At 39.3% G+C, this 14,706-nt stretch overlaps 1 protein-coding gene across 1 annotated transcript in view; it reads left to right on the forward strand.

Annotated features, from left to right (window-relative positions):
- DNAJC1 (DnaJ heat shock protein family (Hsp40) member C1) overlaps positions 1–14,272 on the forward strand; it is a 109,707-nt gene extending 95,435 nt beyond the window's left edge. The window contains exons 10-12 of the mRNA XM_062633659.1: positions 11,750–11,798; positions 12,282–12,754; positions 14,057–14,272. Coding sequence (XP_062489643.1) covers positions 11,750–11,798; positions 12,282–12,754; positions 14,057–14,125 — 591 coding nt within the window. The 3' untranslated portion in view covers positions 14,126–14,272. The remainder of the gene's footprint in view (positions 1–11,749; positions 11,799–12,281; positions 12,755–14,056) is intronic.
- Positions 14,273–14,706: the final 434 nt, after the last annotated feature.

The raw sequence follows: 14,706 nt of genomic DNA on the forward strand, positions 1-14,706 counted from the left end.
CCATTGACCTCCCACTATGTGATTAATGTAAGTGTTCTCCACACAAGTTTTTATTTCTCTAAAAATTTCCGACTGCTGATAGTGCTAGGTCAGCTTTCCTGACACAGGCTAGTTATTAGAGTTCTGCTACTTTTGCAGTGATTAGGTTGTAAGAGGAAACACAAACAAAAGCATCCTGGCACTTTGTCTGGATCTCAGAGATGTGGAAACTGGGAACTACCTCAGATATATTCATTCAGCTGTTGAACAAGATGGACAGCTTATCCTTGATATTGTTGAGGATGACATAGGGTAGTCATCTAAATTTACAGCAAGGGTTCTTACTTTGCTTGGGCATCACCATAGTTGAATAAGAAACATTACACTGAAGCTGCAGAAAAATCTGGTTTTGTTAAACTTTGTGCACAGAAAAAATGGTGCTTGCATGTGCAGGCATCATTTCCTTGCCAAACAGCTGTTCCCTGGTTCACTGGCAGTGAAGATAAGTTGTGCTGTATGAGGTGCTGATTTGAAATAACTTGTGTAGGAGAGTCTGGGAGTCCCTTCCATACAGCTAATGCAACTTTAGTCAAGCCAGAGAGAGTTTGACGTGTGTATTATCTGGCAAATGCGCTAGAGCTTAAAAAAAGAAAAATGTTAAAGGGCAAATTTGAATTTATTTTTCCAATATTTTCTGTGACACAGGAAACACTTTTTAAAAACTTAAGACCACCTTCTGCTTGTTTCTTTTCCTGTAAAGTATTGAGCAGTAAGGCTTGGTTTTCCTTTCACAGTTGAGAGAACTGTAGTAGGAAGGATTGGCAAGGTACAGTGTGCTTGTTTCCATGTCATTTTAAGCATTAAAACCCATTTTAATAGTAGATTAGCTAAATAGGTGTTAATAAAAACATTCAAAGTAATCCAGTCCAAAATGATCTTTCCATTGTTGCTTCTGTCTCAAAGCTTTCTTCCTCACCAAAAAAAGGTTAGAAAAGTATTTTGTTACTTTTGAAAAAATAAGCTGAAACCATTCATATAGACCAGAAAAGCGTCAGTGAAATTCACTCTTTGTAACCACCCCAGAGAAATTCCATTTTAAATTGCCTTAAACTCCTTTTTTAAAAAAAGTAAACTCCTACATCAAACTGTATTTGCTCCCAGTGGCAGGTTTTTTAAGCAGCATGAAGTGACTTAAGGAAAGTGTTCTTGGCTTTTGTTAACTTTCGACTTCATGGTGTTGGTTTAACTTAGTTTTGTGGATTTATTTCTTTTGGAGGGTTTTTTAATATATTTCTGAATTTTTCTCCTGCCATCAAGTTAATGAGGTTTGGAACAGTGTGAAGCAAAGGGATTCATTAGAATGCTTGTAGCTTTAATACTGCTTTTTCACATACAAAGCAAGCCCAAGTTCGTGTGTCAGACTCATTGAGATATTTGTTCAGGTTGGAACAAATCCTTGATTTGCTAGAACATGGCTTTGATACCCCAGAATCTGGTGAGCACATGTAAATCTTACATAGCTAAGAGGAACTATTAGCGCTTAGCTGAGAAAAAGCTATTGGAAGATGATTTGAATTCAGAAATGTCAGGACAAATTGGAAAAATAAGATGCAAAAAATAGGATGTAGTTAAACAGACAGTAAGTACATGCAAGGACACCCAGCAAGATGGTAATGAGGTTCACAAATAAAAGATGCCATACAACTGGTTAGAGGTAACTGTTAAAAAGCAGGAGGAATGTGGGGATTAGCAGTGATAACGAGCTAGATACAGGTCAACAAATAGCTAGTTGTGAAAAAGGCAAGCATCTTACTGAGAATATACAAATAGGAGGATGGTAAACCTGTATCTAAATCCTTAGTTTGCCTCTAGCTTTCAGTATTGCACTTAAAACAGTGGTTCAATACAGAGAGTCCAGGTGAGAATAAAAGAAAATAATAGGTCTCTAAAGTGCTACCTACAGGGAAAGACTGTGAAGGAATTCATGTTGTTGAACTGAAAGAAACTGTGTAGTAAGGATGTAAATACTCATCTACATGGAAAGAAAACCGTAAAGAGAAAGGGGCTTGTGCACTGTAATTATTTTATAGGGTAAGAAGTAATTACCTCAGATTTTATCACAGGCTCCAGAGTTAGACATGGAGGGGCACAGAATTACAATGGAGACGATGTATCAGTGGAATAAGCTGCTGTGGAGTCTCCATATTTGCAGGCCTTTAGAACAGGTTACGCAAACATCTGCAAGAAATGTCAATGTAGTGATTCTGCCTGAGGTTAGGTCCTTCTCCTCATATGGTCTGTGATTAGACTAACAAATGCAAGCTATCTAGGAGGAAAGGGGAAGGAAACAAGACCTTCCCTACAATTGGAAGCATGTGTGAACTCATTCAAAAAGATGTAAAATTAAAGCCAGACAGTCACTATTAGTGACTGTTGGTTAGTATACCTTAGCTTAACTGTTCTGAAATTCAGTCATTCCTAACAAAGTGTTCTTTCAGATTTTGTTTCTACTACTACTCAAATTGGGATTTTGTATACATTGAAGTTTGTTAATTGTTATTTCCCAAAATACTGCAGGAATAAAGGTTACTATAAGGCCCATTATATGGGTATGTCTGCCAGATTCCCAGTCCAGATAGATACGTCTATACAGTGTGCTGCAGGCCACTGGGAAACTGCCAGCCAAAATCCAACAATAAACTGCTATGTCCATGCTGTAGTGCCCCTGAGCTCATTCAGCTCTACTGTTTCTGTTTATGCTGCCTCATGTGATACCAGCATAAATATCTTTGCAACATACTCCGGTACTTTTCAGCTTGGAGCTAGGTTAAGCTTGCAACTATGGTGCAGGCGTACTGTGAGAAGGCTTATTACTTTTAATTTTTGTCATGTTAAATACAGGATATGTTTATCTTGTCTCTCTCTAGGAAGACATCTTTTAACAGCCAATGAATAATCAACCCAAAATAGATGAGGTTAAGTTGTGCTCATTTTATCAGTATGTTTAATTATTTAAATTGCTAATTGTCATTTTAATATGTGCATATGGGGAATTTAGCAATCTCTTCCCATAAAGATGATTTTCAACCGGCTTACTCTAATGGAATCTTACTGCTTTCACAACTGAAAGCTTCTACAGCTTTTAAAGTAATTTTTATTGCAGTCGGCTGGTGTTATAAATTAGATTTTCAAGTATTTTGATTATGAAAGGGAAATGGAGTTCAGTTAACTCTAATCAGGATTCCTGTCTGCTGACCTGGTTACCTGTACAACTGCTCTCTGTCATCCTCTAAACATCTGTTCTTTGACCCATTTTCCGTGCTGAATTTGTTGCTCCAGGGTTAGTTCTCATTCCTCTCTTCCAGTACTTAAGGAAATAATTGACCTTTTAAAACAAAATTTAAAAGTTATGTTTGAATTTCCTAAGCAGTGTGCACACCCTATAACAAAAATAGTGAATGGAGTGGAGTTTCAAGTCTACTATTCTGCAAAAATTACATTGTTTGATTTGACAAATGCTAAGCCTTATGAAGATTTATAATGATGATTGTCAGCTTTTGCTGAATTCAGAAATTGAGAAGAAGCACTTAGATGTGAAATTCAAGAAGTGTATTGTACTGCACAGTACCTATCTTTATAGATAAAAAGTTAAGAAAATATTTGCTGAAAGGCATAAATGAATTTCAGGAACTACAAAGGACGTTCAAATAGTAAAAATAACAGAGGAAGTAAAAGCTGTCTGGCATGCCAAACAGACTTTAATGTGATTATTAGGTACAGGTTCTTTAAATTAAAGGCAAAGAGATCTCAGGTTTCATACTTGTGAAGTCATATCATTCACTTGTCTTACAGGATTTAAACTGATTCTGTTTGCCCTTCCAGTCACTAATCTCATGCATTTGTGTTGCAAAAACAGACTGATTGGGTTTTGCTGCCTATATAGAAAAACACTAAGGTAAGACAGCAAAACAATAGACAGGTGGCTATATTTGAGCAGACTTTCTGAATCGTCATGAAACCTGAAAGCAGAAGGTTTGTCTGGGTGCTTATTTTGTGGTGTCTCTTGCGTGCCCAAGCAACAGTTTCAGCCTTTAGGTCTCACTGCATGAGTTCACTCTCACTGTACTTCATATGCCTATTTTTGACAAATGCAAGTTCATTACCTTTCCAGTAAGAATACAGCTATATGAGAAATGATCCACATGTAAAAGTTCATGAATTTAGGAGCTTTTTGCTTCTGGAGATTAAGTGTTTTCCTGAGACTGTTCTACATTTCATTTTGCATACTATGTCTGTGTTAACTTGATTACTGTACAATCCAGTCATGGATATTCTGAAATATTCACCCATAGCAACTTGCATATATTTATGTAATCAATAGTTCTTCCAGTTGCTTATTGAAGTATAAGGACCTACCTCTGGATCGAGGTCCAAAAGAGGTTATGAGTATCTAAGATGGGATTTAGATCTCGTGCAGGTCATGTAGATCCCTCATTCTGAGAGAGAGATCTTCAAAACACCTGTCTAATCCCACACACTAAAATGTCTCTGTTGATACTTGGAGAGGAGGGAAAAGGTGGTTGCTGTATACAGTTCCCTCATTGTACAAAGTTTTCTTCGGTGCAGTCCTGCAGTTGCCCCTATGGGTTTTGCAGACCCAAATGCGAAATGGATTCATTTTAAGTGAGAAGAGCATTCTTCTCACTTAAAAAAGGAGAAGGTTTTTTACAGAAGGTAGCAGGCACCAAATTGATGCTGAAGCTTTTCAGAGTCGCTGCAATTAACGTAGATGTCCCATATGCATCCTCATGAGCTGGGTTTGAATTTCACTGCAGAATTCAAATCATCTGACTCTCAGGAAGGGCAATGCATTTTGCATTAATGGTCATGAAATCAGATGTCCAAGAAGTTGTTGCATTTAAGACAAGCTGTCCTCTTATGTGAGGACCCACAGAAGTGAGCTAAAGATTCTCAAACATGGGTTTCAACAGACGAAAAGAAAGCACGTTATGAAGTCTCCCAACATCCTGACAGTTCCAGCTACCGAGTTCTTCTTTCTGTGTCCTGAAAGAAGGAGCAATTCTGCTGCTGCTTTAAATTAGCTGTTTGGGTATTTGGGCTCTTAAACTGGAGACCTGCCAGTGTTCCTCATGTGAAGATTTAGATCAAGTTTGCCTTTTTTGAAGGTCACCCCTTAAACTGCCTCATAATTAAGCTCAAGGGTTTTGGGAGATTTCTGAGGATGTAGCTTCCCTTCTCCATCTGCTGTGGCACAGTTCAGAGTCACACAGAGTTTCAAAATCCATAACCCTAAGAAAACTGTACTGTTGCAGTCTGCTATTAGTTGGTCTAAGCAAATTCAGTTAAATTCCTAATGTTTCTTAGCTCTTTTGAGAATAAAAGCATATTGTCCTTAAAATACTCGTTTGCTGTGTTAGCACTAAATTCAACATGTAATTTAAACAATGGATAAAGACTAGTTGTGCTACATACTTTGGGGAAAGGTGGTAACAATCTACTAAGCAAACTCTTATAAGCAGTGCCAAAACAAAGCTGTATCTTCTGATTTGAAACATCTCATTTCAAGAGGTCTAGTAAACTGAGGTCTAAGCAAATTCGGATACTTGTGAAAATGGAGAATTACTTGGCTTGATGCTTCAGTATGTGAAGTTTCACCGATCTGTTAGTACTGGAAGACAATTTTAGCAGCCCTTTTAGTGTCTGGAAGGGAGGGCAATTTATAAAGCAGCAAATTTTGAGTTTGTCACATGAAAATAAAGGGTCATTATTGTTGTCTGACTTAGGTTAAGCAGTTCTTGTTACGACGGTGGTTGCTATGAAAAGCTATTTAGATCTATACTGGAAGAACAACTCAGTGCTGCAGGTAGTGTTTTGGTTTGAAGTGGAGAACTTCAAATCTGGCAGTTTATTCCCTGCTGTTCTGGAAGGTTTGGTTTGCAAAAACCTACTGCTTTGACACAGCTAGGAAGGCATGAAAATCCTGCTGTGCTTGGCTTTCAACTTATGAGAAAGATGGGATTATAACTCAAGTTAGCCTCAGAGATTCAAGAAATTCCTTACTGTTCATAGTAGCCTCAACTACTCACAGGCTGTCTCCATGTCATTTTTTCCATAATCCCACAGATCTTGGTATTTTTGCACAACATAACTGGACAGAGAGCATGCAGGAAGATAACAAGAGGGTGAACAGAACACTGCTGCTGGGACTGGCAAATATCTGATAGTTGATGCTGAGATGCTGAGAAACTGTGGCAGCTTTCGTAAATATTTAGAGAACTGCTCAGGAAGATGCTAAGAATAGCAAACCATTCTATCAGGGCCTCCAGTTTTCAGTAGCACAATAACATGTCATCCTTCCTTGCAAGAAGGAATTGCAGAAGTACAAACCTCTTGGGTTCTGAGAAAATAATGTGGGGTTTGTAGAAGACAAACAACCCATGTCACTTGGCTTCCCAAATGTGACATCCTTCCTTCTGTAGTGATCTGGTGCAACCCTAACCAAAGTAGTATCCTATCCAGAGAAGGAAGGTAGATTGTTGCCCACAGAAGATTGCCAAGGGTGTTGTTGGTGTGTGCCCTGTGAAGCTGGGCTGGTCAGGGTGTTGGAGGGGTCAGCTGAAGGCTGGTGGCTGATGCTGCGCAAATGATGAATTGCTCTTCATCTTCTGCAAAAGGGCTGTTTCTCTGGCATCAGGAAGATCACTGTACCTCTCTTTACAGGGTTTTCCCTCTAGGTCTGTCACAGTTCTGTGCTTTTTTTTATGCCTGTCTTCCCTGCAGGATGAAAAGGAGCTTCTCATGCATGTGATAGCAAAATTTCCTTTTGCTTGTGCTGATGGGTCTTTTAACATGACTCTGGATAATACTTCTTTTAATCCTGTGCACCTCTGAAGCATTGATTGTCCCATCTGAAAGAGTTGGCAGGTGTGCAGGGTAATGAGACTTAATATCTGGATGATCATGAAGAGGAATGTTTTTACTGCTAGGTGTCTTGTTGAGTAGCAACTAGTCTAGTAATCTGGACTGATTGTCAGCAGTCCAGGAGGAAACCAGCTCTGTCTGGCTTTCATCACATAAATCATCCCTCTAATCCCACTCGCTTTCAGTAAGATCTTTTTGTGGCTGAAGAGCTATTGAAACTGAATTCAGAAGGGAGTCATCAGAAGCAAACTGTTCCTGCAGCTTCTTTCTGTAGGTCCATAGTAAGATGGTTTGATTTCTACTTCAGCAATTTGACTGCTTGCATCCAACCTTTTTCTTTTTTTTTTTTTTTTGGTCATTTTTATATGTCTAAGAAAATCTCTTCCCCTGTGCATTGTCTGACTTATTTGTGACTTCTGTTTTCCCTGATGGACTACAGGGTTATTTGAGCATAGAGACAGCAACATTTAAAGTTGATTCATTTAGAATAATGCAGTGTGTCTGTTCAGCACTACAGATACTTGCAGGAATATGAAATCTGCCCTCTTCTGTTCTTCTGTTTTAAATCAATTTCACAGCCTTGATCCTTATTATTTAAGGTGTCCCCAGACCCAGGATTTCTTAAGGGCTGGCTAATGCTCTGGTGAAAGCTGTTGTCAACAACAGCAGGCTTTTAGCACAGTTTTTCACAGTTGTAGAATCATAGACTGGTTAGGGTTGGAAAGGACTTTAAGATCATCTAGTTCCAACCCCCCTGCCATGGGCAGGGACACCTCCTACTAAACCATGCCACCCAAGGCTCTGTCCAGCCTGACTTTGAACACCGCCAGGGATGGAGCATTCACAGCTTCCTTGGGCAACCCATTCCAGTGCCTCACCACCCTTACAGTAAAGAACTTCTTTATATCTAACTATATCTGAACTTCCGCCGTCTCCAAATCCAGGGTAGCCAGTTTTCCCAATAGCTTCTGGAGAGAGCCCACATTATCCCTAGTCTGTGTTTTGTTTGCTACATACCTATAGAAGCCTTTCCTGTTATGTTTGATATCCCTGGTCAGACTCAATTCTAACTGGACCTTAGCTTTCCTGAACTGATCCTTAGCTTCCCGGACAATGTCCCTGTATTCTTCCCAGGCCGCCTGTCCTCACTTCCACCTTCTATAAGCTTCCTTTTTCCATCTGAGTTTTCTCAGCATGATAATACTCATTATTTAATATACATGAAAACTGTGGTTTTTAAAGCTTTATGCAAGAACAATCAGTAGTAATAACCAGACGAGTAATTCTACAACTGCGTCATACTTTGAATAAAGGTATTGCCGAGTACATTATCTGTTACCTAAGAAAAAGTTGTAATACAAGCAAGATACGGTAAGAAATTGAATAGAGAAAGCAGTGGAGTAGCTTCTGTTGTATAACTTAGTGATTTATTTTTTTAAAGTCACTGTTAAAACTAGCTGGTAGCTAACACTGCTCACCACTGGAGAGGAAACTTAAACTGATATTAAGGACGTCAGAAAGTATGGAGGAACCAGCAACAGGAGTCTGCAAATCTGAGTGGCAAGAGAAATGATTAATCTCAAACAGATCAAATTGAAATACAATTTCCTATGTTCCATAGGTTGGATTCCTAATAATCCTTTGTAGTTTAATACTGGCATGTTATGATTCTTGCCCTGTGTCAGCATCTTTAACAGCAATGACAGCTGAAGCTGATGGACAAACAAATCTGATAAGCGATACCTGTACTTGAATTGCAAAGAGCTGGAGTAAACATGAACCATACAGAGCATGTGGAAAAGGACTTGCAAAATCATCTGTATGGAGAGGAAATCTGACAAAAGAAAAAGGGAGAGACAATAATAGACAAATAATCATTCTCATGTAACCTGTGAATGATGATAGTGAAGCTGTAAGAAGCTTGATGAGTTGTCAAAGCTAATGTCAACTGAAGGTGCTTTCAGTGTTTGAAATTGAAGGTTTTCAATATCTAAACCATACGTTTTTTATTTCCAGCTTACCAGGTGAATGTTCAAATTGAAAGTCCATCAAAATACAGACAGACATCCTAATGCCTTCAAAAGAGACAGTCTTGGAAATATTAGATATGACAAATGGAGTAACTTCCTACAAATGCTACATCTGGGTTCACCAAGTTATTAATGGCTGAAGCTATCCAAAATAAGATAACGTGTGGCAAGACTGTTGCTTCTGAAGTTTTTGCATGTATGGTGAAATGGAAGTGCCATTAGGATCTAGGAATAAACAAAAATCCTTCACTGTTCTAATGCAGAGGGCTGGTTTAGATTCTAATTCAGTTAGATGTAATATGCAGCAAAATATGTATCTATCATGGGCTACCTACTCTAACCTAATTTGGGAACATCTGTCTTGTAAAGGAAACTTGAATCCAGCATATTAATTCACACTCCTTCCAATGCAACCCTTATGTTGGGTGTCCAGTCTCAGTTTGAAAGATAAAATGGTAATTGCCAACCTTCAAAAACGTCAGCAGTTCAACACGGAGAAAACCGAACATTGCCAGTGAGGTAGCAGCCCAGTCAGTTTGCCTGTCTTTGCCTTTGTTTGCAATTTATTCTGCTCTGTTTTGTTCAGGGAATCTTTTCCTCTGTCTTTTTCCTGACTTCTTGGACTTACGAGTAGGCTGTAGATCTTGGAAAGAACTTCTTAAAAATAGCACAATGGTTTAGAAACTGTGTTCTGGAATACATGAACATAGATAATGCCTTCTCATATTCACAATGAGTCCACTGCATCATGGCAGTAAGCATTAGAGGATCAGCTACGTGTTTGCACGAAAAGATCTTCTCTTTTCAAAATGTTCTATTACAATCCAGTTTATAAAACTGAATTTCTATTTAAGAGATGCATAGCAGGGCACCACGAAGGGTCCATTCTGCTCGGCAGTCAAGAATGAATTCCCTTCCACCAAGCCTTGTAAAGCAGTGGCCCTACAGAGACACTGCTAAAAATGAAAATGGAACACAAACTTTTTAATTTGGATTATTTTAGACTATAAACTCTTCAAGGAAGGCAGTTACTATTAACAGATCACCTGTTTCAAAGAGGATCCATCCTGTTTCAAAATCAGGATCATGCAGATCACAGACTGTTGGTGACACGTAAAAGGATCTGTTCATATTAGTATTCTGAGATTTTAACAACTGAAAGTTTATCATACTGCAGCAGTAGAAACTGGCGGTTTCTATGCCAGATGTTTACCCCTGGATAAAGGTTTTGGTTAATTAGAGTTGGATTTCTTTTGTTCACAGAGAGTTTGTATTTAAACTTAATCATCCCAGAAAATGAGGCTTAATTTGTAAGGAAAATAGGCCACTTTGCCGCGTTAAGTCTTGCCATCATTTCGTTAAGGAGATCCAGCACTTGCCTGTTTTGAGAGCAAAGTACTGCAATTTCACGGGCAGAAAGGTGGGTAGGAGGAACCAGACAGACTTGAAGCAAATGGTACCATAGTATTTTAACTATTGAAGTACTCACTCATGAATCTTGTCATAGGACAAAACCCCTGAATCTCTGTATTTTCTCCTTCCAGCAAATAGCTGTACAACCCCCTGCTCTACATAGAGGGTCGTTGTTAGTGTAGTTAGCTAAACCAGGAGAGGCCTGCGCTGTGGCTATGAAGGCCTGACTGATCCGTATGGTGGGTAAATATGATTCCACATGGAGGAGTTTCTGACTTTGTAGATGTTGTATTTTTTTGATTTTCCTCTGGGCAGCAGGCTGCCTTAAACTAAATGGATGTTAACATCTGAAGTCCCAGGTTCACCTAGCAGGAAACACAGGTTACCTGTCCCAGGTAGTATCGTTTCTGACTGAGTGCTGCCTGTAAGTTTTACTTGATATGGGTGACTCAGACCACTTGATTTCAATTTCTAGCTTTTTCACAAAGACCTCATATTGAAAAAACTGAAATCAAAATCAGCTCTTCGTAAAAGATTTTCAGGAATTAAAAAGCATCCTTCTTTGAGTTCTAATTTTAACATGCTGTTATGTGGTACTTGAATTTTGGACTCTAGATCATTTGATGTAATGCAGATGCTAAGTGATTAAAAGGATTTTAATTTGAAATGCAGCCTGATTTCTTTGTTATCTGCACTGAGGTCTAGAAACCTGGAACGGGGAAGCTCCCCATTCTGGGTGGGGAGAAAACCTGTTTTGCTACTTAAGTTAAAATGAAAATGCTAAATCCGGTGTTACTTTTCTCCCAGGACACAGATTTTGGTGTACATGGAGGGGTTGAAGCATCAGCTCTTCATCCTTTGGGTTCTCAGTAATAAACTTTTCTCACTGAAATATCAGGACTTGGGAGGTGTCTTTGCTGGTTTTGCCAGTTAAACTGTTACATGTTATTTTGGGACCAAATTTGTGTCCATTAGTGTGCTTCATAACCCAGACCTGTGTGGGTTATTTTGTTCTTTTGTTCAGTATTGAGAAACTAATAGATAGAACTCATTTGTTTCCTTTTCCCCTGTCTCCTTGTGGTATTTTTAGGTTAGAAAATGAGGGTTTAACAATCGACTGTGATGTATAATGGTGGTAGTAATAGAAATGTGTAGCTTGCATCATTTTAATAAGCAAGGAATCCTTTTTAGAAAGGACGTAAGTGTAGAAAGTTACTTTTGGCAATGTGGGATCCATGTCTGAACCAGGCCAGCAGAACAACCTCAGTGTCACCATCTTTAACGTATGTGCAATGTTGGTGTTTTGCAGTGAAATGCTAATGACTTCTTCAATAGCCCACATAATGTAATTTTTAATAGTCCCTTTTTTTGTTGTCTTCATGCAGGTTACCATGAAAGCCAAACAGCTGAAGGATTCTGTTGCATATACACCAGGTGTGTGCTGCTAGATCCTCAGTGATGCTTATAAGAAACGCTGTGTTTGGATTAGAACTGTGCAAATGTAGTGTTTTTGTACCTTCCAGGGTATGCTTTCCTTGGGGACTTTTGCCTCCTCGCTTTACTTTGAGCGAAGCAAAGAGCTGATGGTTATTCTGAGGGAATGTTTCCCTTTAACTGCATCCTCCTGGGCTTTCTTACTCAGTTTATTTTGGGGTTTGTTCATTTGTTCAGGCTGTTATCTTTCTTTGTATCAGTGTGGTAATTTATTAGTACTTCACATACACCAGAGAAGTTCAGAACTGGCAAAGTTCATTGCTTCATAACAAGTATCTTGATTTGTCAATAAGCATTTTCCTTAAGCTCTTAATCCAGAAGATCTTTTTCTCCTCTCTGCACTATTCCCAGTATTTACTGTTTGAGCACTTCCCTGCTTGTTTGTGATTTATTTACCTACAAGTGTAACAATACTTGTAACAGGTATCATTAGGCTCTCCGAGCTTAAAACGCTGGCCCAGAACTCCAGGAATGTCAAAGTCAACATGACTTTGCCAGACCACATAATCACCCAGCGAGAAAGAGAGGAGGAGGAGGAGGGGAACTACAGTCATATTCCAGAGCAGATGGATGTCCAGACAGATCAAAAGGAGACCACTGCAGGTGAAACTAGACACCGCAAACGAAAAGTTGTCAAAGCACCTGAAATGACTGTGCCAGCAACAAAAGAGGTCCCGGAAGAGAAGGGCAGGGGAAGGCGCCAGAAGGATTTTGGTAACACCGAGCAAGCGGAAGAGAGTGATGATGAGAGTAGAAAAAGAGAGAAAAGCCGTGCCCCAGAAGAACTGTGGACTCAAAATCAACAGAAACTCCTTGAAATGGCCTTGCAGCAGTATCCAAAGGGAACATCGGACCGCTGGGATAAAATAGCAAAGTGTGTTCCTGGAAGAAACAAGGTACACTTGGCTGTGTTTGAATTGTAGCATAAATAGAGGGGAAACGTGTTTTCTACCAATTTGTGATTACCTTAAGAACATATGGTCTGTGCAGAAAGGTGAGGTCTTTACTTAGCCTAGCGGTCCAGACACAATCAACCTAAGAAGCATTACTGGCATGTTTGTTGCTTTTATTTAAAATACATTTTCACTTAATTCAGTTTGCTTGATCTATTACAGAAGATGTTGAAATACCTCCTGTTCCATTTAAAGTACCTCGCTCTCCTCTGCCTTTCAGGTCTTCAGTTGCAGGACAAATTAGATTTTAAAACAAATTTTGATTCAAACTTAGTAACCAAACGTTGGTGAGCCGCTTTGCTTACACTTTTACACTACGTTTCTCAACCCAACTCAATGAACAAACAAAAATAAGTAATCCGTCTGCAAGTGTTAAATGCTCAATAATCTAATGTCCTTTTTGTAAGTATAATCTTTTTCAAATAGCATTGTCACTGATATAGTTGGTCTGTGCTAGATGTCATAGCAGTTGTGATAGCGTAGTGTGCTTGCCTCAGGCATTGCAGCTGCAGAAAATCCCCACTGTATTTGTGCCCAACACAGTGTGAGAGCAGGAAACGTGGTGGGAGTGTTTCCCTGGCTCTGAAGCTGTTCAGTAGTATCTGGTGTCAGTAGCTGCTATGTTAGTGCCCATTAGGGCTTGTCCTCACCAACCTGCAGGATCACTTATACCAGAAGGACTGTTCTGAAATAGGTATTAAAATCCAAGTGTTTCATAATTGCCTTTACAGTCATTGTCAAGAAGTACAAGGCAACTATTTTCTTGGGTTTGTGTGCTCTTTAAAGAGATAAAATATCCATTAAGAAACGTAAATTTAGATGTATAATAAAAATATTTAAGAAGTAAGAACATGGGGGTGATAAGGCACTGGCAGAGGTTGCCCAGAGAAGCTGTGGTTGCCCCATCCCTAGCAGTGTTCAAGGCCAGGCTGGATGGAGCTTTGAGCAACCTGGTCTAGTGGAAGGTGTCACTGCCCGTGGCAGGGGATTTGGAACTAGATGAGCTTTAAGTCCCCTCCATCCCAAAACATTCTGTGATTCTGTGATAAACTGCAAGTTCATTTTTTCTAATCCACTCTTTGCTAGATGTAGATTCTCCTTCTCAAATTCAGTGCACAACTTTAAACCAAACAAAACCCCAAAACAAACCTCAGGAGCCCCAGAACCTAACTCTTCTAGCATGTGTAGCGTTAAAGGACTGGTAAAATACCAAACGTCGATTAACAGTTTTGTTTTTCCTTTTAGGAGGAGTGCATAGCAAGATACAAGCTGCTTGTTGAACTGGTACAAAAGAAAAAAATGGCTAAAAGCTGAATGTTCTGAGCAGAAGAGATGTAGCTCAACTTTGTCAAAATGGGGTTTTAAATCTCATGTGCAGGAAACTGCATCTTTGTACCTCAGTATTTCTATACGTCACGTGCCTTAGTAAAAGAGAGTATTAATAAATCTTATGCCATCTTACCTGGTTTGTGTGTTTAAGAGCGAAGGTGTATTTTTGTGTTGGGAGAGCCGCTTATGCGGATGGGTGCCCTAATAATCAGTGGTCCTTCAGGAAAACCCACACTGGTAATTACACACCGGATCGGGTGGGCTTACAGCCAGTGACTGTGCAGAATATAAAGAATTTGTATGTGTTTTGAAGAGAGAATTGATCTGAAACTGTTCAGCAGCACATGAGGAACTGAACTCTGCACTCAATACATTTTTCTTTCTTGCAGCTATAAATCCAAGACCGTGTGCTTATAGGCATGTCTGTGCTCCATGACGCGGCCAATCATCATAACTGGATGTTCTGAAAGTAGTAGTATTTCTCATCTTAACTTCCACGGACATTTATATGCACCTGCAGCAGAACATCTTTTTTACCAGCCCTGCAGCCTAATCCACAGTGATAT

The sequence above is a fragment of the Pezoporus occidentalis genome, unplaced genomic scaffold (assembly GCF_034315485.1).
Source record: "Pezoporus occidentalis ecotype Australia unplaced genomic scaffold, CSIRO_AGI_Poc_V1 ctg40, whole genome shotgun sequence".
NCBI lineage: Eukaryota > Metazoa > Chordata > Aves > Psittaciformes > Psittacidae > Pezoporus > Pezoporus occidentalis.